General features: G+C 43.7%; 4 protein-coding genes across 4 annotated transcripts in view; 2 read left to right on the top strand and 2 right to left on the bottom strand.

The window, feature by feature from the left end:
- LOC108153167 (somatostatin receptor type 2) overlaps positions 1–27,082 on the bottom strand; it is a 90,427-nt gene that overhangs the window by 58,758 nt on the left and 4,587 nt on the right. Inside the window, exon 2 of the mRNA XM_033386856.1 lies at positions 4,742–4,896. The gene's annotated coding sequence lies outside the window, so the exon portion shown is untranslated. The remainder of the gene's footprint in view (positions 1–4,741; positions 4,897–27,082) is intronic.
- On the top strand, positions 478–1,963 carry LOC117186294 (hyphal wall protein 2-like). The gene is made up of 3 exons (XM_033386857.1): positions 478–553; positions 611–1,264; positions 1,326–1,963. The coding sequence occupies exons 1-3, from the start codon at positions 496–498 to the stop codon at positions 1,406–1,408; spliced, it is 795 nt and encodes a 264-aa protein (XP_033242748.1). The 5' UTR covers positions 478–495; the 3' UTR covers positions 1,409–1,963.
- Positions 6,415–25,340, top strand: LOC108153168 (somatostatin receptor type 5). The gene is made up of 2 exons (XM_017282973.2): positions 6,415–6,940; positions 22,441–25,340. Exon 2 carries the CDS (start codon positions 22,528–22,530, stop codon positions 24,013–24,015), a length of 1,488 nt encoding a protein of 495 aa, XP_017138462.1. The 5' UTR covers positions 6,415–6,940; positions 22,441–22,527; the 3' UTR covers positions 24,016–25,340.
- On the bottom strand, positions 19,659–20,702 carry LOC108153171. The gene is made up of 2 exons (XM_017282976.2): positions 20,482–20,702; positions 19,659–20,423 (listed from the first exon to the last, which is right to left on the bottom strand). The coding sequence occupies exon 2, from the start codon at positions 20,418–20,420 to the stop codon at positions 19,812–19,814; it is 609 nt and encodes a 202-aa protein (XP_017138465.1). The 5' UTR covers positions 20,421–20,423; positions 20,482–20,702; the 3' UTR covers positions 19,659–19,811.

Here is a 27,082-nt window from a genome sequence, read left to right as displayed (position 1 = left end):
ATCTGCATTTGCTTGGTGTGCATTTTTTGGGATTTTATCAGAGAGGGTAAAGAGAGAGAGTGCTGCAACTTGCAACTTATGCCACACACTGCCCCAGATGGGAGGCCCCCGAGGTCTCTGCTGCACGGGAATGTGAGTTGGACAAGTTGGTAAGTGGCAGCAGCATCTTGAGAACTGTTTGGGGGGGATGTTCTGTTCTGCACACAAAAGTGGAACTATCTGGGATGGAAAGCGCCTTCTTACGGAAGATTAAAGGGCATTCAGGTATGAAGCCCAACGGGACATTCTTCCTACAAGCTGGAGATCTCATTAAACCGACAACACAGGAAATAAAGTGTACCCAAGACTTCTCCAGAAGCAGACTCTTTCAAAGTTCTAAAGTCCCCACAAAGAAACCAAATAAAACGCTTGTCGAATTGATTTTGGAACTGAAACTAGCTTCAGGCGAAACAAAACCCGACAACAGTTGACATTTGAACTTCAGTTCAGATTATCATGGGTTTTTCATCGCTGGTGCAAGCCTTGATGCCAATCACCGCCTTTTTTGGTGGGAGTAAGTCCACGAACAAAACATAATGCCCCAATAATATTCCTAATATTCGATGAGAAGAGTGTGGTAAATTTCAGAAGAAAGTGAAAGGCAGTAACCGCTTTTTGCTCGCCTACAAGTGCGTCTGCAAGGACGGCTACGTGCAGAGCGGTAACGATGGATGCGTTGCCATTCATATTCCGCCGTACACCAAACCGAAACCGAAGAAGTCAACCACAAAAATGAACACGGCCCGAACAACCACAAGCACCAGCACCACAAAAAGGGACAGCACCACAAAAATCACCAGCACCACAAAAAGCAAGAGCACCACGAAGAGCCACAGCACCACAAAAAGCCACAGCACCACAAAAAGCAAGAGCACCACGAAGAGCCACAGCACCACAAAAAGCCACAGCACCACAAAAAGCCACAGCACCACAAAAAGCAAGAGCACCACGAAGAGCCACAGCACCACAAAAAGCAAGAGCACCACGAAGAGCCACAGCACCACAAAAAGCAACAGCACCACCACAGGGACCACCACCAATAGTAGCACATCTTGGTGGCCATCCTGGCTAACGACAACCGAGCCGACGCTTAACAAAAACGACGACGTAAACCCAAGAACCAAGAAATTCGAGAATGAGATCTGGAGCACTTCGGAAGGACCTTATTATTTGGATTGGACCGATTTCGCTATTCCCGAGGCCACCACTGTATCATTGCCAATCCGTAAGCGAAACGATTCCACAAAAATGCCCACGGCCAGGGACTAAATAAACTTTTCATTCAGATATGATGAGCATCGATGCAGCCAGCCCCAAGACTACGCCACTTAGTTGGCAATGGCATAGTCTTGTGGCAGGAGATCAATAATTAAGAGAGAGACTATAGGACATATTTTAGACACATTTCCGTACATTTTCCGGTTATTTAACCCATCATAAAGTCTGTAGAGTGTATAAAGTGTTTACTCTGTCTGTTTGACCGACAGCACAGCTCCAGTTGAGGGACTTAATTGAAAACCAAGCAAATAAAACATGTTACCTCACACGACTAATCCCCAAAAAGTTGAGTGCGCAATTAACAGACAGCTCTCCCGTTGCCGGACTCCCAGGAGCCTCAACCATTTCTGGCGAAAAATGTGAAATAAAATAAATATTGACAGCCGAGAGTCGGCTGTCGGTTGATTTATGTGGCATGACTCATGAGCGTGAAAGTGTAACTGGAACTGGAACTGGGACTGGAACTGAGTCTGAGACCGGTCTAGATTTATATGGTATATGGTGCCGGTGCTGACCAATCTGTCTGTCCCCCGACAATTCCCAGACACGGGGGCAAACAGGCCAAAAGGAAAATTGGAAACTTCAAGCACTTGGCCCATTCATGGAATATAATATGGGGAAGGCACCGCACCCGAGAGCACGCCGAGTACGTTGAACCCTCGAAAAGAGACAAAAAATATACAAGTACATGTACATATGTTTGTAGTAATACCCTCCTTCCCTCCTTGCGAATGCAAATGAGTGGGTGGGTGGGCCACAGATTTGCTACGCTTTGCGTTCACTTTTTTTTTGCCAGATATGAGTACGCATATGAGTGCGGGCTGGTGTACTCGTATTTCGGTCACACAGAGACACTGTGGGTGGGGAGGGGGACCGGGACCGGGACCGGGACCCCATTCACTTGTGCCTGTCAATCACTCTCCGACTCTCTGACAGGAAAAACGGCAGACCAGAGGCATACAGCACACGTAGTACGACCATCCATCCATCCATCTATCCATCCATCCATCCTCATTCCCATCCTCATCCTCATGCTCATCCTCATCTGGCTGCCAACGATGCGACGATGAGACAAACATTCCCACATTTGATTGACAGACTAAAACGCTCCGTCCAACGTCTGGTACAAGTGCAATGAAAGACCGAAATACTAGACCACTTTTTTATATTCATACGTGTGTGAATTTCTTTATAATTAAATTTAGCAGAATTCTCAATTATTTATGCCCAATTAAATTGTATTCAGAGACGAACAAATAAAAAAAACTAAAGCACCAAATTAATGACTCAATTATTAATTGGCTTCATTAAATTCTAGAAATACCCGGACTAAACACCTACTAAATATGCCAAATGCATATTTTATGTCTGTGCCACCGCTCCAGACCCCAGGCCCCAGGCCCGAGACCCCCAGACATACATAAATGTGCAGAAATGTCTGTCCAAACTATTAATTAATGTTCTCTGTGCATGATTATTATTTTATTTTTAATGCCATGCATTTATTCTACTCTCTACGCTCAGATCATTTGCATTTGCCATAATCCATGCTGGCAAGAATGGGGCACAAATTTAATGTATCATTAATTTCAAGTGTCCAAGTGTGTCTATCTTTTTGGCTGGCCGAAAGAGTCACAAAAACGCAAAGACATTTTGCATTTCTGTGACTAGAGCCGCAAATATTTATGTATTCGAATGTTTTTATGGAAATTTACAAACCATAATGTTCTTCGGGGATAAGTAGAAACCTGCGGGCTTCGGACTTCCGCAGACGGCGTCCTAAGGAGATATTCTACTCTATCGAATTACCCCTTATATCCTCACTTCGTTTATGGAAAATGCTTTCAAAATTCCAAAATAGCTTTATATTAAAACTAATCTATTAGAAAATAGTTTTAAAATTCGTATACATATATTTTCGGTGTGTTAATTATCTTTGAAAATAATTATATATTCCTGCCAGTATTTAATGGAAAATACCTGTGGATAATTCACACGCAAAATTGTATACAAAATACTCCCCAAAGGCAATCAATTTATCTGCATTGATATTTTGTGCGCAATTATGTTTTGCCAGTTGATAATCAACTAATTCATTATAGAATACATAATATGAATATCCAACAGCATTTCCCTGTGTAATCATTTCTCACTCTCTGCAATCGTTTGGAAGTCATTTAATTTGCATAATGCTGCCCCTGTTTTTCGATATTGCTGAATGAGTAAATTACAAAAAATTACCATTTGGTACATTTATTCCCTTCGCTATTAATTAGCTTGTGGGAGTGGCTTTTATAATTCCTTAATTGCATCAAATTATTAGCAGTTGGATAGGGATCTCTCCACATACATATACGTTACATATGTATGCATATTAATGTGTGTCCGAATACGTATACGACTAAGTGTCCCACACACAAGAAGTTCATTAAAAATTCATTCGGGCTCCCGACTTTTCCAACTCTGATTATTTTTCACCGAGTTTATTGAGTTGCTGAAAGTCAATTTTCGGGAAAATTGAATTTATTTCTAGGGAAAATGGATACAAAAAATATGTGAAAACTATTCGGATTACACTCAATGTTGATGTACTCTTTCGGAAAATGAAAAGAAGAAAAGGACTGAGTTTCTCTGAATTTTATTTATAGATGGGTCGTGGCATTGTTCGCTTTTATATTCCTTCAATCTGGTTGATTCCTATATATTACATGCTACAACCGCAGCACACGCATACAGGTGGTTATCCTGGCTGAGAATATTTACATTATTTATACAAAAAATTAGAAAAAATAAATGATAAAATTATGTTAAATTAAAATTATTATAAGAATTAGAATGAAATGTAATGGAGGAATAGGTGTTCATCCTGACTGAGAATGCATTTAATATATTTATAAGGAAATAATAATATTGAATACACAAAAATAAATGTAATATAAAAAAAAATTTAAAAAGAATCAAAATAAAATTTAATTAAAATTATTATAAGCATTAAAATGAACTGTAATTGAAGGACAGGTGTTCATCCTGACTGAGAATAGATTTAAATTATTTATATAGAAATTTAATACACAAAAATAGCTTTCAACATATAAAAAAATTTAAAAAAAAATTAAAATATAAACTATGTTTAATTAATTAATAATCTTGTATAAAAATTGTCATAAGAATATGAATGTCTAAGTCCTCGATATTGTTAGTAAATAATTTTCTACACGAATTCTTTTAACGCTGAAATATACATACATATGTAGATATATTTCTTATGTCCTGCACTTATACCCTCTGAAAGGGTATAGAAATTAATAGAATTTATAAGAAAAGTTTGTGCCCACCGAAAAACTTTCGCACAACAGAGACAACCACAAAAAGGACCAAGACAATCCATGGTCTGGGCTGGATGGTTCGAAAATGATAGACTGACCTTGATATACGATGGTGTGTCCTTATGTGTCTGCATTCCCAGACGCCTTGGCTGGGAAAACCACGGGCCACGGAAAACTTTGCCCGTCTGTGACTAAATTCCTTCTTAATTCAATCAGCCGAGACACGTTTTAAAGTCGATGCTGATTTAATATTCTGTGGGGGCGAGATATTTAAAAGTAAACTTTAATAATCTGCTGACGGCACTAATTGCTCTGGACATGCTCGGGAAATGCCTTGGCCGTAATTCAATTACGGACATTAGTTTGGGCTGCAAAAATTCCCTTTGGCTTCTGGCTGCTGGCGGCTGGCCGCATAAATAAAGACTCGAAACCAGAGGGAACTTTGTGTTCTTGTGGTTGATCATTTAATTTAAAGTTTTTTTTTTCGGAGGACAACTTTCGGGATTTGAGAAATGGTAAACAATAAACAGCTTCCCTTTACGGACGGCACTTTAAGCACTTTTCAGTGTCAGCGGAAACGGAAAGACGGCGCATTGAGGCAACAACTAGACAAGTGACGGAAGTCCAGCCCGGGACGGGATTAAAAGTTTTGCTCAAAAGGCGAAACTAAAGCCCGGCTGCAGCTCTCCTCTTCTCTTTCGCTCTCTATTTTGGCCTATGATTGGATATGTTTTCCCTTGGCTTTTTTCCAGCCAACTTTATTTGCTTGCAACTGAGAAACTTAAACCCGCTCCACATGGAAATTATTTCAGCAGTTTTTCCCAGAAGTTTCGGTGCTAACAAAAACTGATAGTTTGATATTGTCCTAATGACTCGGACAGAGAATATTCGACCAAGCTTGTGCGCCAGGTGAAATGGTTACCCTGCCACTGCCAAAGTCCAGAGCAATTAGATTTCAGTGCTGTAGGCGGGAAAAGCTCCAAAATCCGAGAGAAGACAAATGGTTCAAGTTCTGGGAAATGATTTATTTAGTCTATAAATGTTGGGGGGATGTTAAATTCGAAGAGATTCAAATCGGAAGCATAATTATGTTCTAGAATTTTCATTTTGGTATTCAAGATTAAACCAAGGTATCTTCAATCTTCAAATGTGATTAGACCGTATAGAACACATCCGATATTTTGCAATTTCCAATTATTTTCCATTTTCCTACCTGCAAAATGCATGCAATTAGGCACAATATAATCAATCAGTAATCGAAGAACATCCCCACTGAACGGCCTGTCCAACTCGCAATCAAATCTAATCATTTCTGCCCCAGTCCCCAGTCCCAGTCCCCAGTCCCAGTCCCAGCTCTGGTCAAAGTTCAATCAGGCCGCCCCCCAAAAGCTAACAGAGCTTCAGCGTTTAACAGTGCACTGTTAGGCGCTAACAGCCAACGAAAGTGAGAGTTCGTGCTCGTATAAGAGAGAGAGAAAGTTCCCGCGCGATAGTGGAAGAAAGAAAGAGAGAGAGAGGAACGAGCGAAAGCTGTTAATTGAAGGAAATTGCAATGCGAGCCATGCCATGCCATGCAGCCAGCAACAACAGCAACAGCAACAGCGACGGCGACGGCGACAAAAGCATCGCCGAACCGCAACACGCATCAGGCCAATCGGGCGACGAACCTGAACCCGAAGGAGGCGGCGAGCTTGTAACTGTATAGCCGACCGAGCGGCGACTCTGCACTCGTCTCTCGCATTGCACCGCAACGAAATTCGCCGGCAAGTGCGGCGCCACAGTATGCAAAACAAAGCCGAAACGTGCAGCAGTGGCAACGGCAGAAGACTACAGCACTAGCGAGGCAACGGTAAATCAGACAAAAACAACCGTTTGCGAAATACGCGCGCGAAAACCACACACAGAAGATCCACCGCATCTGCGGGCGGGCGGATGCGTGTCTTCGACACGCTGGATGCGTCTTGAGGCAAATGCAAATTAGCAGCCAGAACGGCAAAAGAAAATACACAAAATAAGTGGCAGAATAGCAGCACCAGGAGCAGCATCGGAGCAGCAACGCATCACCAGCTAGTATTCTGCAACAGAATCCGCATCCGAAGAACATCAGAAATAAATCCGGCAAGAGGGAAGGCCAAAAGTGAAAAATAACATTAGAGAAATCGCGAGAAATTGCAGAAACGTTTGCCAAATATTTTGAGAACCTCAAAAAGTGCATCGTCGTGTGCCATTTTGTGGGGAATTTTCTCTGGGATAGATCTACCACCTACCCAGAGTACGATGGGATGATATCCAAGCGGGTAAGCCAACGGGTACCCCGAAGAATGTGTCCCTTCCAAAAAGGTTTCACCCTCTCGGAATTTATTTTTGTGTGTGACGGAATTTGTCAGATAAACCCAAAATTTTGTGTGAATGGCCATTTGTAACTGTTGAATGTTGCGTTGTGTTTTTTTTTTTTTTTTTGGGGGGGGGGGGGGGGTTGTTAGTCCCCGTCGGAATGAGGAATTGGTTTGCCTGATGATGTGGAAATTGAGAAACTGGAGGCCAGGAGGCCCGAAAAGATGTTTGGCAAATGAAATGAGATTTGAAAAATTACGGTAAGAGTAATGGGCTGAAAAGGAAACTTGTACGAATCTTGTGATTGTTTGAACTCGAAATGTCCTCATATTTAAGGTAGAACTAAAGCATGATTATTCGTAACTATTATTTGAGATCTTTTAAAAGCTAAAACCACAACGATATCAATGGAAAAGTTGTTCTAAAGAGTTTCCCAAAAATAATAAATAACGCAAAAAGCCCCGAGCTACTACTACTACATATAAAAAACCCCAAACCCAGAAGAGATGAAATGAGCTCATCCACCAAAACCAAACCCGAGCCCGAACCAAACGCAACCCCAAACCAAACCCCACCCAAAGCAAAACCCAAGCAAAGCAAAGCCACCTAGCGCCCAATCAAAAGGCCGTTGCACTCTGCGACTAACTGAATGACGTGCGTCCGTTCATTCGCTTGATGGCTTGATGGGTTGAGTCCAAATGTGGGGCAAGCAGCCAGAGACAACAATGGGCATGGGTGAACGAAGGGCCAGTCATGGAGGCGGAAGAACTGGCGGAGCAGCTGCTGCTGGTGCTGCTGCTGGTGCGACTTCGCAGGGCATGTAATTTGTCAGACAGATTTCTTACTAGCGCCAGGACCACCCAAAAAAAGATCCCCAACCCGGGACCGGCCCACATCATTGCAACAAAACTGCTTCCTTCCTGGCATTCGGCAAATGCTGTCCGGAGTCCGGACTCCGGAGATGGAAGAGGGAATGTGTGAGAAGTCTGAGAGCGGGAGGGAGTAAGTGAGAAGAGATGAAAAAGCAACAGACATTGACATTTCAGTGCAAATGAAGTGATAAAAAGTAAAGGCAAAGCGGCGTCAGCTCGAATATTGCCACAGCAAAAGCAAAAAAAAAAAAAGCCAACGGAGAAAGGGCTAGAAGAGGAGGTGAGCTAACAGAGAGAGGGAGAGCGAGAGATAGACGAAATAGCCAAAGGCAATAGGACACTAACAGGGAAAGAGAGAGAGAGAAAGAGAGAGAGAGAGAGAGAGGAGGAAGGAAAGGAAAGGAAACACAGACAAAGCGCGTTGAAAATGCGTCTAATTTGATGGAAGCGATGCATGCCTTAACCTTTCGCCTCGGCGTCAGGCAAACAGACAACAACAAGAATGATGGCGTTTCCTTCCATCTCAAAGGAAGCTTTGGATAAGAAAGAGCAAGTGTTGGGGATGGGAGGGGGGTAGGTCTAGAGACCCCATGATTCAAATGGTAGAGCAAGTGCCAGAGATGCTCCACCAACTCTTGAGATGCCGCTGATGCTTCCATGGTAATTGATGGCTAAAGAAGCATAAAATTGCTGCTTGATACTTCAAGAGGGAGTGTGGGAGAGAGAGGGAGAGAGAGATTTGATACTAATATATATTTGAGAGCCGCCGGCTCACTCGCTATATATTTACCTTTATTTATATAATAAACAATAATAATAATAATAAAGAAACTTTTAGCTACCCAAAGACCTCCTTTATGTGGTATAAAACTTTCCTTTTGTTCGGGGAAACAATTACGTCGTAACTTTCGATGACTAGTGGGTAAAAGTGATCCCAAACATTTCACGAATAATTGATTGAATTTTAGAGACCATGTCACGCTCGTCATCGATGAAGTTTTCTCCTGCTGCTAATTAGAGAATTTTGTATAATTATTCATCATAATTGACAACTCTCTGGTTTTAGCCACTCATCACTTGTGGATGGTATCCCCCACCCACCATTTCCCAGCGTCCACAAAAACTTTGAACTTTTGTGCAGCATCAGACGAGAGAGAACAGAACATGAAGGGAACTTTTGCAATTAATTACGGACAAGAACCTTAAACAGGCAGAGGGCGGGGGTGGGGGCACGGACGTTAAACTTAACCTATAAAAAAAAAATTAAAATAATAAAAAAGAACGAAATCTAAGCGCAGAAGATAAGATTAGCTGCGTGTAGAAGAGGAAGATAGAGATATGGATAGGGATAGGGATAGGGAGAACTGCTGTAGATATCATATCCAACTGTGTCACGCCCCCCTCTGAATTGGCCTACATAAAGAGAATTAATGAGTGCGTCGAGGGAAATGGAGATGATGGAAGGGAGACCAAACGCATCCACATCCACCACATAATGATAGATGAGTTAATGAGGACTTAGCCATGGCTCCATCTGGGCCAAACGACGGCAAACTGTCAATTAATATGAGCCAACAGTTGGCTGTGATGATTAGCCATGGCACAAAAGAGAGGAAGCGAAAGGAGGGATGAGAAAAGATGATGCGGGAATGCGGGCAAGTAAACTATGTGTTAAGGTGCTCCATAAAAGTCCAGCAAGTTCAGCAACTCCAAAAGAAAAATATCTCAAAAAAAAGCTTAAAAAAGAATTGTGGGTAGAAAGAGGCCAAGACCAAGACCAAGACCAAAGTTTGCCAAACCATCCAGAATGTTGGGGGGAAAGTTGCCGCAGAATTTCAGAATGCTTTTTGCCTCAAGAAATACTTGATGCGCATGTGCAACATGAAGGATGAGGCGCATAGAAAACTAATAATAAGACCTGCCTGTCTTCTTTAGAGAACCTGCCGCAACTTTTCCTCTGCTGCAATATTGGTTGCAACTTCCTTTGTCTGTTTTTGTGCCATAGTTTTAGCCCCCCACCATCAGGCATAGACAGGCATGATTAATGTTCAAATTAAACGAGGACGCAATGACGTTAATGACGACAAAAGAGTAGCAGCAGATAACAGGAAAATCGAACAAAAACAGCAACAAAAAGATAATGTGATGTATGGGATATACACAAAAAATAGTAAACAAATGATTAGACTGGAAGGGGGTGGGGGGTGGCTCTCACTCAATGTCGCATCTGGGGGGGTAAACAGAGATATCAAAATACGTGAAATATTGGAAAAAGATGAGTCTCTGCAAATCTATAATTAACTACGAATGCAAATCAACTAATCAATCAAGGCCCCCTAAGGATTTGAGCCAAAAAATACATTTAACTCCATTTGACGTGTCGATCGATTTCGTTATGCGGACGGATACCGTTTCGTAATTCAATTAGCGTCCGATTTTCTGGCAATGACACAACTCCGTCACGGCTGCCCTCCGTGAGCCCTCCTGCAATATTGATTGAATTTCCATAGAAAACTGATACAAAAGAGAGCACAAAGCACACAGGCAAACAGCACACTATTCAGGGACCTGGTGTTGCAAAATGTATTTAATAAAGAGCATGATTTAGTGTTAATTGGAGAGAGTCCAGTCCCAACAATAGAGCCGGTGTGTATTGGTATTTTAAGGTGGATTATTGAGGGCATTTTCTAGGCCGCACAGCTGTTAAGTATTCCAGAGACCGAGACCCCGCACCGAATCTGTTATAAAGCAATCAATTTAAATGCGAGGATAAAAAGTTCATCATTTTTATGATTTTCATGGCTTCTGGTTAATTGAACCCATAAAATGGGGAAAAACAATAGCAACGGCAACAACAATTCCGTTATTTGGCCATGGCTGCTGCAAAACACACATTGAGAACACACTCCAATCCAATGAGCGAAAGGAAGGCCAGAAGGGGAATGCGATAAACAGATGAGAGCAAAAAAAACCGAAACCGAAACCAAAACCAAAAAGTAAAAGCATCATCGGGCTACCAAACACAACAATAATTACATTGAAAGACGCACTAAAATGCAGAATTGGCAAATTTTGTAAACAAAACGTAAATGGCATTTGTGTGAGGAGAATACGGCCAGCAGATACCCTACGCAAAGATATCTGGAAGATACCTCAAAGCTCTGACAACTCCTCTGTGTTTGGGGTTTACCCTCGGCCATTATCGAATAATAAAACAACAAGAATGAGAACTGTTGATGACAGAATGGCAGCTGGGAAAAACAAAAACAGTCAGCAAATCAATTGGCCATTCATGTTGCCTAATTGCATTGCGGAACCGAGCCACAAACAGTTCTAATAGTATCTGAGAATCGGTCGGTCGATTGAGCGCTTGCCCTTTTTTTTGCAATCAACTTGATTTCTTTTCTGTTTTCTTTTTTCTGCGTCCCCAGATTTATCCCATTTATCTGCGCTCTTCTTGAGCATTTTATTTATTTATTTTTGCTGAATGGTCAGCAGCAACACGTCGGGCACATCAAAAGTGGCGAAGAGAAAGCCTTTGCTGTTTCCTGGCTACCATATTATTTACCTAGGTAATGGCATTTGCTGATAACGATGACGATGACGATGATGGCAGCAGCAGCAGTTTGTGTGATTAACTCCGGCAAAAAAAGGAACTCCCATTGAAGTCAGAGGCCTCGACTGACTGGCTGGCTGGCTCTTGTCAAGTGTTTAGCAAATAGCCAAGGCAAGAAGGAGTGCTCGTTTTCGTTGCCGTTCCCGTTCTCGGAACATTCAATTGAAGTGCAAACAGGGCGTATGAATGATGTTGATTGGCTGGAAATAATTCAATTCAATTAAATTGCTGCTTTTGTTTCCGAATATTCTCGAAAACTTTAAAGTTACAGTTAAAACTCTTTGGCCACAATTTTCGGACAGCATCCATAATGCACGTAAAAGCCAAACCGCTCGGCCAACAAAGGATTTTCGATTTGCCACGCAATTAGTGACAATCCTTGGGCGCAGCATGGCCGGCATTTACATGGGCATGGATTCGTTGACCCGAAACGACATATGCAACATAATCCTCTATCTATTGGGGGGGGGGGGGGGGGGGGGGGGGGGGGGGGTGGAGGAGGAGCAGTTCAATTATTGTCAATGGGTGCTCGGAAAATTATGTTAAATTTGCCGGCGGAACTATCGAAGCATCCAACACATACACACGCGAGCGCTTCCACACAGGCGAACAATAATAAACACATCGCTTTGGAAGAGAAGGAGCAGGAAGCAGGACGAGGGGAGCAGGGGAGCAGGGAGCTGGTAACAGAGGGAGTAATATATATTTTGGTGCTAATTTATGCAAATTGTCGAGAGCGCAGGGCTTGGGGAATGCTCCCCATAAATTGCACTAGTGGATGGCGCGAGGCGTGACGCTGGCAAGTGTTAAGCGCCCGTAAGCCGATGGCAATGATATTTGAACTCCAACTAAATTGTTTGTAAGGGACTCCTCGATCTAATTGGACTACAGCGGGGATTAGCCCGGAAATGCCATATAATAAAACGATTTTCCACACAAAAATTTAAAGAATTTAGGGGGAGCGGCCTAAATTCTTTAAATTTTTGTATTTTTCTATCATCTACTTATGAATGTGCCTCACATTTGAGGAAAATTAAAAAAAGCTTAAGCCTAAGCCGCTTAAGGGAAAAGTGTTTCCATGGAAACAACATTCGAGTGGGAAATTTGATACAATTTCCAGAAAGGGGTCTGGGAAAATGTGTGAAGCTTACAGCCAATCGGATTGGGCAAAGACTTTACGTGCTCCCTTTAAGTCCTTAAAGAGCTACCAGACCGTGACACATCCTGCAAATATTATCTACAGATCTACATTCAGTTCTCTCCTTTTTTGCTTTTGTTTTTGTTTTCCCCCGTTTTTTCCCGGGCACTTCCTGCCACCAATCACTAAAAACGTTTAGCATGCAATTGACAAACATTTTTCAGAAAGCGCCACCGAATTGAGCGGTGGAAAAACAACAACGACAAAGAACCAAATCGGAAACAGCTATGGAGCCGATGAGGGTGTGGCTGAACAATGAACAAAGCTTCAAAGACAGATGTGATGTGGTGGAAGGGGCCGTGAAAATGTGAAAACAGAGTGGAAAACCGATGGCAGATTTCAGTTTTTGGCAAACGGCCTGCCCTGCCGTTGAGACCACAAACCAACGGCAATGGCACCGGCATCGGCACCGGCAACAGGAGCTGCCACATAAAACAACATACAAGGGACCACATCAAAGGATCCACAAACACGGAAGGACTTTGCCTCACCCTCACCCACCACCTCCCCCCTTCTGCTGGGCCCTATATAAGGTGCAGCCCCAGAGTTTGCTGCTGCCATAAATAAAAACGAACCAAATGGCAGGAAGAGAAAAGAACAATCTCTCCAGGACTCCAGCTTATGTCGCAGACATTATGGTCTCCCAAGGTCCCAGGGTCCCAGACTCCTAGACGAGTTAACAATGAACACCCCAGCCATAATTGAGCCAACAGTGTGCCCACCCATTGGCTACCATTTGGATGCTAAATAGGGACTGGCCGCAAAAAGTTCCAAGGGGGAGGCATGGAGACACCAGCCAGACAACGAGCAAAACTCTCTCAAAGTGGGGGGGCGGGGATAGTACTCTCTACGAGTACCATGGAGTACGTATGTATGCATGTGGCTTGGTCGCGAAGCAGGGGATTTCTTTCACTCATGCAACGGCATAATCTGCCTGCCAATTCGAATGCTTAATTGGGCGAAATAAATGCATAAATCGGTAGGATAGCCCTTCAAAGGATTATACGCAAATGCACACAAAGGACGATAATCCCAAACATTTTTATCAGGCCGATGTATGGACCCAACTTTTTTTGCCGCACTCCCAAACTCAATTCTGAAATGAAACAAAAGGCTTGAAGCACAAAGCCCTTTGGGATTATAATTGCACTTGTTGTAGAGGTCGTCGTCGTCGTCGTCGTTGTTGTTTTTATGTGTTGTGCAACACATGTTTTGAGTGTTTTTATCAAAGGTCAGGGAGTCAGGGCAAGTGTAAGGATAAGGGTAAGGGTAAGGCCACACGGTGAGTGGCAACCTGTGGCCGAAATACCCAAAAATGTGTCCCAAAGATTAAGTGCGTTTGCCACCAAACAAAAAACACCATCCACATCCACAAAGGGGGTTGAGCGATGTAGCAGCACTCTCTCGGGGGGGCGGTGTGGTGTAGGTGACTGAGTTTTGTTTATGTTGCACTTTATGCTCGGGTAGGGGCTCTATAAACAAGGGTACCGTATCCCGAACCCAAGTGCACTCTAGCCTCGAGGCTGGGCGACACATTTCTGTGTTTGGGTGTGTGTGTGTTTGTGTTGTGTATACATGCAAATTTTGTAGTCATATTTGCATGCCACTGCCACTGCCCCTAAGACACACACACACACACACACAAATACGCAGAAACATAGGAGCATAGGCTTACATGTGTGTGCCTCCCTGTGTGTACAGTGGGCGGGTGTTGTGTGCTGTGTGTTTATCCATAAAATTATGCTCTTTGCATATGCCTGCCTCTCCCCCACTCTGATTTACTTTCGTGCCCTGCCTTCCGAGGGGAAGAATGATTCCTTGGAGCAGCAGTTTGCATCAACAGCAGAGACAATATCCTTCTGCTTCCCGAAAGGGCATCAAATGCTTCGGCACTCCGACAGCTGTGCTGCTGCTTGCCAAAACCAAAGCAAGCGGATAATCATTTGCCAAGGGGCCAACGTATACTCATGCAAGGTTAGGCCCTACCGCTCTTCGCTTCGCATTTCTAGGAATGCATGCGTCCCCTGGTCTCCATTGCCCTTTGGTCCCAAGCCGTTGCCTCTCCTTGTTGCCTTGTTTGTCCTTCCCTGTGGGCGCCTAGCTGTATTTTTTGGTAACATAATCCACATACATATACCCACATAACGCAGCCACACACACATGCATGCCATATTCAAGGGTCCTTTGATAAAGTTTTAATTAATTAAGCGCACATCAGCAAAGCTTAAAGTTCTGGGTGCTTATGAATAATGCAAAATTTTTCAATTTAACGGGCAAGAATTGGCCAAGTGATGGACGAAGTTATCAAATTACTGGGCTAAGCCAAACAGGCCAAAAGCAGAGGAATTACTCCTATGGAGTGGAGCGCCGTACGTTCTGTAGAATTTGCTTTCAAAATTAATTATCTTTATTTTGTTGAAGAGAATTAATGAGGAGAAATTAAGATGAGAAAAAGATTTGAAAAAAACAACATTACAACGCTGAAACCTGAAGGTTTGGCTTCATTTCGTGTTCAACTTCTTCTGCAAGCAGTTCATCGACTAAACCTGAAGGTTTCGTTCAAGCAGTACGCCGCTGAAACCTGAAGGTTTCGTTCAAGCAGTACGCCGCTGAAACCTGAAGGTTTCGTTCAAGCAGTACGCCGCTGAAACCTGAAGGCTTGGTTCGTTTTCTTCTTCACAGGCCAGTGATCAAGCAGTGCTCTGCTGAAACCCGAAGCTTTGGTTCAAGTCGCCTTAAAGCCGGTTCAAGTCGACAAACTAACCAACTAACCAACTTTTTAGTTTGAATATTCTGAATTTTAATATTAAAAATAATTATTTGATAAATATAAATATTTTTAGATGCACTCTCAGCTCCTGCGAACTCAGTAATTAATGAAACATTACAATTTCATATATTTCAAGTGAGCCAAAACTTTGGCAATCTATTTTCGTGATACCTTTTTTTCATACCTTTTTGTCCCCACTCCTCACCAAAAACTTTCGCTTTATTAAAGCTTCCAAAAACATTATGAAAATCCCCGAAAAACATTACATGCAACTCTGTATTGACTGGCATGTGTCCTTTGTCCTTTTTGCCTTCGGATACTCTTCATTTTTATAGAACTCCTAAGCTTTATGGTCGAACCCAGAGACCAAATAAGCTCCCTCTAAGCTGAAAATGCTGATTTTTATAGCCTTTCGTCACATCATCAAGAGCCAGAGAGCAAAGGGAAGAGGGGCAGACGGGGAGACGGGGAGTCGGGGAGAGAGAGTAGGATGAAGAGGTTCAATGGAGCAGAGACATCAACAAAAGCTGTGAGGGAAATGCATTTGAGGAGCCACTCTTGAGGGTCTCATAAAATGCATAAATTTTTAATAAATGCTGCAGAACAGAACACACACAAAGACACGAACATACGTGCACACTGAGCGAATGAGCAGGAGAGAGGCAAAGAGAGAGAGAGAGAGAAAAATAGAGGAAGAAGAAAAAAAATGTGGTCAAGGGTGCGATGAGCAGATGATGATGGCTCCGGCACCTTCCTATGGTGTTGCTGCTCGGTCCCTTGTCAGAGATGAGACGACAGCTGCCCCTCGCTTCTTCTCCTGTCTCCATCTATCTCCTTCCCCATGCAGAAGGGAGCTTCGTCAGTAGCTTTCTTGGCAATAGTCTCCGCCGTCTGTTGCCTGTCGTCGTCAGTGGAGGAACTGCATACAATAGAAGTGCGCTGCGTGCTGTCTTTGCCCCCTTCGAGGCAATCAGCTGCCTGGCTGCCGATTTGTGCCTCCATTGCGGTTTGCCGATAACAGTTACACTTGCAACAACAATAAACGCAGCAGCCCCGAGAGCCGAAAGGAAAAATAAATGTCGAACAACAATTGTGCAGAGTCAAAGATAGGGGGGGGGGGGGAATCGATGCGTTTTACACCTGTCGACGCGTTGAAAGTTAAGTCTCCAAGCAAACAAACGACAGCACACGGGCGGGGTGGGATGGATACGGATTGTGGCTACTGATGGAATAGTGACTACCGCACACACACACACACAATTCAATTCAAGCCAATAAGGAATACAAAAGGAATTGGAATGCGAAAAAGGGAATAAAGTTGGGCTCTACAATATTTGCCGATAGAAAGCACCATCTTTGACTGTTTTCTACATAGAAAACTATCAAATTCAATCTCAACAAACAATTTGGATCGGATTCAGTGAAGGCTTAGACGTTAAGGGAAGTGGTTAAGATCTACCCGAAACAATGTGATACAAAAAGATACGGATTCATTTTGAATTATATTCAATTAATTTTTGTATAAAAACCACAAATTGAAATACGAAATAGCCTGCAACTGAAATTGCAGCTTAAATGGGATTTCATGCCCAACAAAACCCTTCAGTAGCTCAACTGCCAATATCATTGCATATCCCTGCCCTGCCCTGCCCTGCCCTGCCCTGCCCTGCCCTACTTCTCACACCTGATTACATGTTAATTACACACATAACAACGTCAAATACAGCTCTAATTGATTGCACCGCTGTAATCCAATACGCAGAACATGGCTGCCATGCCATGCCATGCCTGCCTTGATCCCAGCTTGATTGCTTTGCTCGTTGCAGCTCAAATGTGGAGGCAATCTATGGGATTCAATGGGCTAGCCAGGCAATCAGCTTGGAATTAAAGGTAGCGTTCAGCTGAAGGAACCTGAGAGATTTGTGGCATACAAGTTCCATTCGAATGATATTCAAATGTAGAAGGACTGTTAAATATTTAAGCAAGTTAAAGTACAATAAAGCACCAACAATTTTCCCCCGATAGCGAAATAAACTGAATGCATTTCACAGACTAACCTCAGGGGTCTTTAAGGTCCAAACAATAACTGTTAACATTTTACTACATCCCTGACTTATCCCCCAATTAAAATTCTGATCTATGGCTAACAAATTTGGATAGATGTTGTAATCCATTCCATCTAAAACATGCATCGGGGAATCGCCTCAGACTTAGTCAGAAATAGGCATAGACTAAGAGGATTAACTCTTCCTCTGGCCTTTCAAAACGGCCTTATACATGCACAGTCCCTCCTTCCTTCCCTCCCTACCTCCTTGCGTGGTGCAACCGAATTTTGATGAAGCAAATATGTATAAATTTTCAACAGATATGTACACACATATTTGCGTAAATTGAGCACCGGATTCCACTTCATTTGCTTTATTTATTTATTGTACAATACAAAGTTCTTGCTTGGCGACCTGCCCTGTTTGTTGTTGACAAATTGTGTGTAATTTGAATTCAATTTAAATGTTAATTTATCACCTCCATCCTCCCACCTACCACCTGCCACCTGCCACACCCTGAAAATCAACTGAGTTTTCATAAATCAAGAACTTTTCCATTTGCACATGGAATTGGCCGCTCTTCCGTTTAAATAAATGGGCCAAAAACATATGATTTATGTACATACATATATATTTGTCTACCTTCAGAACTCCTTGTTCTACAACTTGTCAGAAAAAAATAATAAAAAACGTTGAAAGTTGAAGATTTTTGGGGTAATTTTTCAGAAAAGTCGGCGCAAAACTTTTGCCCCCAAAAAGTTCTCCTCCAAGTGTCTGGTCTGGGCGGGGTTGTGATTTGTTTTCTTATTGTACGTGTAATTTGTCAGTGTTAACTTTTAACTTGGGATTCAATAATTTGTTAACAAGTGCCAGTTGAAGATTTTTGTTCACAGAGAGAGAAAGGGAAAGCATTGATGCAGTAATTGGGGGATAATTAAGATGGATAGATATCTGGGAAAATCTGCTTTCATCTAGATTCTATAAATTCTATATAGATTAAAACTATTTTAATTAGTAGCCAATCGAGCCAAAAACGAGGTGGAACGTTGTGAGTTGCTGCGGACACCGCAACTCTACAGTTATACCCGATACTAAGTCAGTATGGCTCTCTCCGGCAGACGCCGCTAATATTGAACGACACGACAAAGAGTGCGTGCGAGAGAGACAGAAAATCAGTCTGAGCGTGACGTCGGGGGCTGCGTAGCCACTGCAAATTGATTTGTTCCTTTTGGCTACAAAAATGATCCGATCTGATCCAGATTCAGCAATCTGATAGATATGGTCATTATCTATGATTCTGCGTTTTTAGTTTTCTCGAATGTGCAATATTGTGGATGCAACAGATTTTCGTCTTTTGTGGAGGCGGAAGGGGGTTGGGCGAAATTCTGAGATATACGTTTTATAGTGAGATCTAACAGAAGTGCGGATACCAAATTTGGTTACTCTAGCCTTAATAGTCTCTGAGATTTGTGGATGCCCCAGATTTTCGTCCTTTGCGTGGGCGGAAGGGGGTGTGGCGATATTTGGACACGAAACGATCAAGGTCCGATATCACAGGAGTGTGGATACCAAATTTGGTTGCTCTGGCTCTTATAGGTTCTGAGATCCTTGAACTCATATTTTGCAATTGGCAAAACCGACCATGAAACCTGTGTGTTAGAGAGAGACAGAGCGAGAAAGAATGAAATTGTTTTCTTGATTCTGGCTATAATAATTATACGATCTGATTCAGATTTTGCACTCTAGAAGATATAGTCATCTTCTACGATTCTGAGTTTTTAGTTTTATACTATCTTTAAAAATGTAGATGCCACAGATTTTCGTCCTTTGTGGGGGCGGAAGTGGGCGGTGCGAAGTTTTGAAATATTTTTGTAGCAGTGACATATCACAGAAGTCTGGATCCAAAATATCGTTGCTCTAGCTCTTATAGTCTTTGAGCACTAGGCGCTGAAGGGGACGGACAGACGGACAGACGGACGGACGGACAGACGGACAGACGGACGGACGGACAGATAGACATGGCTCAATCGACTTGGCTATTGATGCTGATCAAGAATATATATACTTTATGGGGTCGGAAACGATTCCTTCTGGACGTTACACACATCCACTTTTACCACAAATCTAATATACCCCAATACTCATTTTGAGTATCGGGTATAATAACAGAAACTGCGTAGTAGAGTGTTCTGCTGTGCCTTTAATTCGCATTTGGAAAACGCAGAATATCCACGCAGATAGCGCTGTTGTGTACGTTGCAATGGTAGACCTTTGTAAGGAACATCAAAAACGGTGGTCGAGCCGGGTACGTCTGCGGAAAGTAAAGGCGTAGTTTAAAGTGGCCGCCCTCGTAGGGCGTGCCCAAGGGCCCGAGAATAACGGCCTTCCAGTCGTATATACAGTCGTCCACTAACTCCACCGTGCACCCGTCCGTCGGATCGCTCGTCATTTTCGCCATCTCCTTGCGGAGGCGGCGTACGCCTAATTCGGAGCATCGCAACTTGTAAGCTAGCGGCCAAAGCTCCCATGACGGCATGGCTACCGGTGCCACGTTGTAGGTCGGGATTCTGGAGGAGCGTCACGATCTGTGCGGTGTCCTGCACAGGAAGACTGTTGGTACCGCGGCGATTAGTCCCGCGGCGGTTGGTCCCACGGCGATTGGTACCGCGACTATTGATCCCGCCACGGTTGACAACGGGAGGGTCCTCAGCGGGCGGCTGGTTGGCAGCGATCTGGATTGCACGGCGCTGGCTGGCAGTGGTGGTGGTCCTGCGGCGCTGGCTAGCAGTGGTGGTGGTCCTGCGGCGCTGGCTAGCAGTGGTGGTGGTCCTGAGGCGCCCGTGAACGGATATGGCCTCCACTGCGCGGAGGAACGCAGCGCGTCGGGTCAAGGGCGGGGCGGCATGGGACGCCAAAATACGAGCACTTCTGCGGGGCGCCATTACCTGCAAGACGGCAAACAGCTTAGAAAACACTTTTACGGGGAATACGATAATTTCTTACGTTCAGATTATTGAAAATTTGATTTTTATTTTCCCAGAATGACTCAAAATGTCGCACACGAAATGAAAGTGAGAGAGGTGGTATGTTTTCCAGCACAGTTTCTTTCGACTCGGTTTCCAGCACAGCTTCCTTTGACTCGGTTTCCAGCACAGCTTCCTTTGACTTGCTTTCCAGCACTACATTTTGCCCAGCTGTTTTGCCGTTTCTCTGTTTTTAACTTTCACGTTTCCCCCGCCGTATACGATTCTGTATTGAATACAGTCAAATAATTATATTGTACTGTATAGCCCCAGCAAAAGTACACAGGATTGGAATTGGGAGCTCTTTTAAGTTTTGGGTGGATTATAAATCCCACTGGCTTAACAAACTGCTTTATTTGCAAAAGTTTTACGCCTGAAAAAGGAAAGGGTCCCTATTATCCGCATAAACTGGCTTGCTGGCTGGGAAAAGGGCCAACCAAATTGAGCAGAAAAGAGAGCAACAAGCATTCTATAATTTTATCTTGGGCCATGTTATTCTTAATATCTGTATAACACTAGAATTTGCCAACTGACTATCTGCCAAAAAGAGATAGCCATAGGGGAAAAGCTTGCAGTGCGAGAAGGAGGAATAGTAGAGCTGGGGGCTGTGAGCAGCGACTGCTACACTTTTAAACAGTTTTTTCCCAAAAAGCGACTCAGCTGTTCTACTGATAGTCGGAATAATGTGAAGAGAAATGTATAGCATTGAGAAAAAATAACAATCAAAAAACGAGGGGGAACGTTGTGAGTTGCTGCGTACACCGCAACTCTACAGTTATACCCGATACTAAGTCAGTATGGCTCTCCTGCGGCAGACGCCGCTAATATTGAACCACACGACAAAGAGTGCGTGCGAGAGAGACAGATAATCAGTCTGAGCGTGACGTCGGGCGCTGCGTAGCCAGTGCAAATTGATTTGTTCCTATTGGCTATAAAAATGATCCGATCTGATCCAGATTCAGCAATCTGATAGATATAGTCATTATCTATGATTCTGCGTTTTTAGTTTTCTCGAATGTGCAATATTGTGGATGCAACAGATTTTCGTTCTTTGTGGGGGCGGAAGGGGGTGGGGCGAAATTCTGAGATATACGTTTTATATATAGATCTAAGAGAAGTGCGGATACCAAATTTGGTTACTCTAGCCTTAATAGTCTCTGAGATTTGTGGATGCCCCAGATTTTCGTCCTTTGCGGGGGCGGAAGGGGGTGTGGCGAAATTTGGACACGAAACGGTCAAGGTCCGATATCACAGGAGTGTGGATACCAAATTTGGTTGCTCTGGCTCTTATAGGTTCTGAGATCCTTGAACTCATATTTTGCAATTGGCAAAACCGACCATGAAACTTGTGTGTTAGAGAGAGACAGAGCGAGAAAGAATGAAATTGTTTTCTTGATTCTGGCTATAATAATTATACGATCTGGTTGAGATTTTACACTCTACGATTCTGCGTTTTTGGTTTTATCGTATCTTTAAAAATGTGGAAGCCACAGATTTTCGTCCTTTGTGGGGGCGGGGCAAAGTTTTGAAATATTTTTGTAGCAGTGACATATCACAGATGTCTGGATCCAAAATATCGTTGCTCTAGCTCTTATAGTCTTTGAGCACTAGGCGCTGAAGGGGACGGACGGACGGACGGACGGACGGACGGACGGACGGACGGACGGACGGACGGACGGACGGACGGACGGACAGACAGACGGACAGACAGACAGGGCTCAATCGACTCGGCTATTGATGCTGATCAAGAATATATATACTTTATGGGGTCGGAAACGATTCCTTCTGGACGTTACACACATCCACTTTTACCACAAATCTAATATATCGGGTATAAAAAAATGTTCATATTTTGCATAATTATACACAAACACCCAAAGCACGCACGCACGCACGCATAAAATATGTATTTAATGGGATAATGAAATTTGTTTTGCAGGTAAACCGAATGATGGACATCCCCCGAACAATATAATTAGATTTAGAGCGCACAAAAAACACAAGGGAGACAGCGACCGGCCAGACCATGTTGACCTGGCTAATAATGATGAGGCTGCTGCATTCGGCCCGGGGGGGAGGAGAGGGGCCATCAACCGATTCGTATCCAAACACCACGGCCTGGAACGAAAGCCTCTTCACCACAGAACTAAGCCAACGGTGGGACAGCGGCAGGAGCTCTACGATCCAGCCAGAGGAACCACCGCTCTACAGCACGGACCTGCCCACGTACGAGCATTGCATAGCCACCAGGAACTCGCTGGCGGACCTGTTCACGGTGGTGCTGTATGGAATCGTGTGCATCGTGGGGCTGTTTGGGAACACGCTCGTGATCTATGTGGTGCTGAGGTTCTCCAAGATGCAGACGGTGACCAATATCTACATCCTGAATCTGGCCATAGCGGACGAGTGCTTCCTGATCGGCATACCCTTTCTGCTCTACACGATGCGCATCTGCAGCTGGCGCTTCGGGGAGTTCATGTGCAAGGCGTATATGGTGAGCACCTCCATCACATCGTTCACCTCGTCGATCTTCCTGCTGATCATGTCGGCGGACAGGTATATAGCCGTCTGTCATCCGATATCCTCGCCCCGATATCGCACCCTGCACATAGCCAAGATCGTGTCGGCCGTGGCCTGGTCCACGTCTGCCGTACTGATGCTTCCGGTGATCCTTTACGCGAGCACGGTGGAGCAGGAGGATGGCATCAACTACTCGTGCAACATTATGTGGCCGGATGCGTATAAGAAACATTCGGGCACAACATTCATTCTGTACACCTTTTTCCTGGGCTTCGCCACGCCGCTCTGCTTCATTCTCAGCTTCTACTATCTGGTCATACGGAAACTGAAGTCCGTGGGGCCCAAACAGGCGACCAAGTCCAAGGAGAAGCGGCGGGCCCATCGCAAGGTCACACGACTGGTGCTGACCGTCATTACGGTGTACATCTGCTGCTGGCTGCCGCACTGGATATCCCAGCTGGCGTTGATCAACTCGAACCCGGCTCAGCGCGACCTGTCGCGCCTGGAGATACTCATCTTCCTGCTGCTGGGCGCCCTCGTCTACTCAAATTCGGCCGTCAACCCCATTCTGTACGCCTTTCTGAGCGAGAACTTCCGCAAGAGCTTCTTCAAGGCCTTCACCTGCATGACCCAGCAGGACATCAATGCCCAGCTGCACCTGGAGCCGAGCGTGTTCACCAAGCAGGGCAGTCGTCGTCGTGGTGGCTCCAAGCGGCTCCTCACCGCCAATGCCCAGGTGCCGCAGCTGCAGCCCAACAATGCTGGCAACAATAATTCCTCGACGGCCACCTCCTCCACAACGACGGCGGAGAAGACAGCATCGACAGGGGCCCAGGGGAAATCCAGCAGCTCCAATGGCAAATTAGCCACAGCTCCCAAAGCACACCCCAGGGACCCGGAGAATCTGATCATCTGCCTGGGGGAGCAGCAGGGGGAGGCCTTCTGCACCATGGCCAGGAGGGGTTCCGGTGCGATGCAGCAAACTGATTTGTAACTAATTTTAAGATATATCTAACGAATCCATCATCGGATGGACGTAAGGAAAGGCATTTTTTTTTTTTTGTGGTGTTTTATACATAAAAATCTTGTGAATCTTGTCCTCGATCGAATACGTATTTCGAGTAGAGACTTTGGCAGTATTAATAACGAACTATAATCTATAACTAATCTATACAGATTTTTTTTAAAAGCGAATCTTATCGACAACGATTAATGGCAAGAAAATGGAACTGAAATATTTTAATGGGTGAAAGAGAGAGAGAGAGAGGGAGAACATACATACGAGAACATCTAATCAATTTAATCTCACATTTTTCTCTTCCCAGAATTAATAATTAACTTAAATTAAAATGAAATGTAGGTATATTTAAACGCCCTATGATATTATCATGGAACTACTATAATATAAAAAAAAAAAACAATACGTAAACTTGCAGTGAAAAAATATTCCAAATGTAAACTTGTATCTTCTTGAATTAGTTTCATAAAAATATTTGCTAAAAATATTTGTATTTTTTATAAGGAAATAAAATATTTCTCATACTTTCTCGTTAGATAGATAGATATAGGACATATATTAGAATGTAAATCATATTATTTATTTTAATGATTATTTTCAGTTACAGATTTAGGTGCTCCAATCTATTTAGGCATTCAGCAAAACCGGCATTATTTTATCGCTTCCATTTCCCATTTAGCCGTTTTGGGTAATTATGGAAAATGGTTTATGCATTAAAAAAAGTATAAGACGGATTTGCATGGAATAAGAAGCTTATCAACGGCAAAGTCATCCAAAGAGTCAACCAGGACTCTCCCTCTCTAATTTTATTTTGTTTTTTTTTATGTCTCTCATAAAATAAGAAATGAAAAACTTTTTAAGAGCCCAAGCAAAGCCAGACCCACTCACAGTCCTAGTCAATATGGAACTATATAGATACCGGGGACCCTTTTTTTTTTGGATTTCGCTAAAGTTTTAATTGAAAACTTAAGAGAAAGTTAAGGAGATATATACCACATAAAAAAAAAAATAAAAAAAGAAGGAATTGCCTTCGATAAATCAGCGCTCGTACGGGTATGTTTCTCTCGGACAAGTTTGCCAGAAGGAAATTGAACACTTAATAAATTATTCAACTGCTAGTTGGTTGAATGCTGATGTGAGTGGGTGAAGGGTGCCCCCTTCCTGTTTCCGGCCTGGCCTGGCAAAGTGCATATAAATTAATTCAATTAGTTTACCCAACATCGTCGGACAGGGATGGAGCTATAGTTTAGGCTAAACGTATTTAATTTATGTATGTAAATGTGCTTGAAAGTGCGTTAATAAAATGGAATTTTATAAAATATTTATGAGTGTATTATTACATAAATATATTCTGTATGCTCTTGAGATGCCATTCCCCCAAATCTTAAATTTTAAAGATTGACATCAGCTTTCGGCCAGCATCAATTTGTCAAGGAACAAATCTCAAATTCTTTGCGAGTATTTCTCTGTTGCCGATTGCTGATTTATATCGATGCGATTCAAGTCAGGTTAAGAGCTTTTAAGCCAGCAACACTTTGGAGAACAACCTGCCAATATATTGTATTCTCGTTGCCTTTGCCTTTGCCTTTGCCGCTACTGCACCGGCATTAAATCAAGTTTAGGAACTTGGCTTGCTGCCATCTTCCTCCTCCTCCTCCTCCTCATCCGTCCCAGCCCGGTCTGTTGCTTACCTGGTGGCTTGCTTACTTGATTTTTACCCCCATTGATTTATGCGTTTCAGCGCCCCAGAATAAAGAGCTGGGCGAAATACTTTTACCTGCAGGCGACGGCAGCGGCTGAACGGCACGCCGGAAGGTGAAAAGTGAAAATTTTAACTCAAATATGGGTGAAAGGAACAAAAATAAAATAAAATAAAAACAAATGGCAAAAACTCAAAGGTACAGAGAGCTGTTCGTTGGCCCCTTGTATAGCTGTATGCCCTGAACGGGGAATTTGCGTAAGCCGGAGAGGAGCTTGGCAACTTTTTCGAGTGCAAATTTGTGAGATTTTTCCCGTGCTTTCTTCCCTTGGCCACAGCTCCAGCTTCAGCATCAGTATCATTATTACTTTTGACTTTTGAATGCTGCCCTGGCACTTCTGGCTTCTGATAGCCTCCGCTGGGGGTTTCCTTCTCCCACAAGGATTTATGTATGCAGCTTGAATCTGATTTATGGTTAGAGTTGTGCCGATGGCTTTCTCGGTCGATGCTTCGAGCCTTATTAGTTGATTAGTTTGTGGAATTTGAGTGGCCTGTCCACAGGCCAGGGAGGATGTCTGTGTGGCCTGACCTGTCACACACCTTTCTCTGTGGTCAGAGAGCTGTGTGTGGGTGTGTGGGTGTGGTCATTGAAAAATCAAATTTGCGGTCGGACCAGAACTCATATATGAGTGAAATGAATCGATTTTCTCCTGCTACCAGTCGAGAAAAGATAAACTGAAACAATCTTTCGGCTCGTTCGAAGATGTCAGTGTCAGGTCCCGAAAAAGCCATCTCCAAGACAATGCTGTAGGTCCATTCAGGCCAACATCGTTGTCATCAGCCGTTAACAACACCCGATTGCTGGTCAAAACGATTGAGCACAAGTATGGCTTGAATGCAATCTGGAACGTGGGTTATTAAAAATCCTGCAGCAGCAGCAGACATACACACATTCGGAGCCACAAAGAACGAAGCGTGAAATACAAAACGTGACCCAAGACACGGCCAGAGGCAGAGCCAGAGGCAGAGGCAGAGCCAGATGCAGAGCCAGAGGCGACTTCCTCCAGGGTCTGTTGCATTTTCGGGGGGTGTCAACCGGAGTGCCCTGTATGCCCTACTCGGCTGCTTCCGGCCTCCTCTGAGTGCAACTCCAATTGGAAATCCCTGTGTGTCTGTGTCCTGGCCATTAGCATTTCATTATGGGGGAGATTGGATTACGCTGTAAATGCATTTCGCTGCTGGGATCCTCCTCTTAAGTGCAAATGGTCCTTTCTCGGCTTAAAGTCAATGTCCCCGAATGTACTGGCAGCACAAGAAACTGGGTCTGGTCTTAATGGAGTGTTT

The sequence above is a fragment of the Drosophila miranda genome, chromosome XR (genome assembly GCF_003369915.1).
Source record: "Drosophila miranda strain MSH22 chromosome XR, D.miranda_PacBio2.1, whole genome shotgun sequence".
NCBI classification, from domain to species: Eukaryota; Metazoa; Arthropoda; class Insecta; order Diptera; family Drosophilidae; genus Drosophila; species Drosophila miranda.
Note: the sequence above shows the minus strand (reverse complement) of the source record. Positions and strands in the feature narration are given on the sequence as shown.

Coding starts and splice junctions, on each gene's coding strand:
- LOC117186294 (XM_033386857.1), top strand. CDS start 496: ATGGGTTTTTCATCGCTGGTGCAAGCCTTGATGCCAATCACCGCCTTT. Junction 554..610: donor CACCGCCTTTTTTGGTGGGA/GTAAGTCCACGA, acceptor TTCGATGAGAAG/AGTGTGGTAAATTTCAGAAG. Junction 1,265..1,325: donor CACTGTATCATTGCCAATCC/GTAAGCGAAACG, acceptor CTTTTCATTCAG/ATATGATGAGCATCGATGCA.
- LOC108153171 (XM_017282976.2), bottom strand. CDS start 20,420: ATGGCGCCCCGCAGAAGTGCTCGTATTTTGGCGTCCCATGCCGCCCCG.
- LOC108153168 (XM_017282973.2), top strand. CDS start 22,528: ATGTTGACCTGGCTAATAATGATGAGGCTGCTGCATTCGGCCCGGGGG.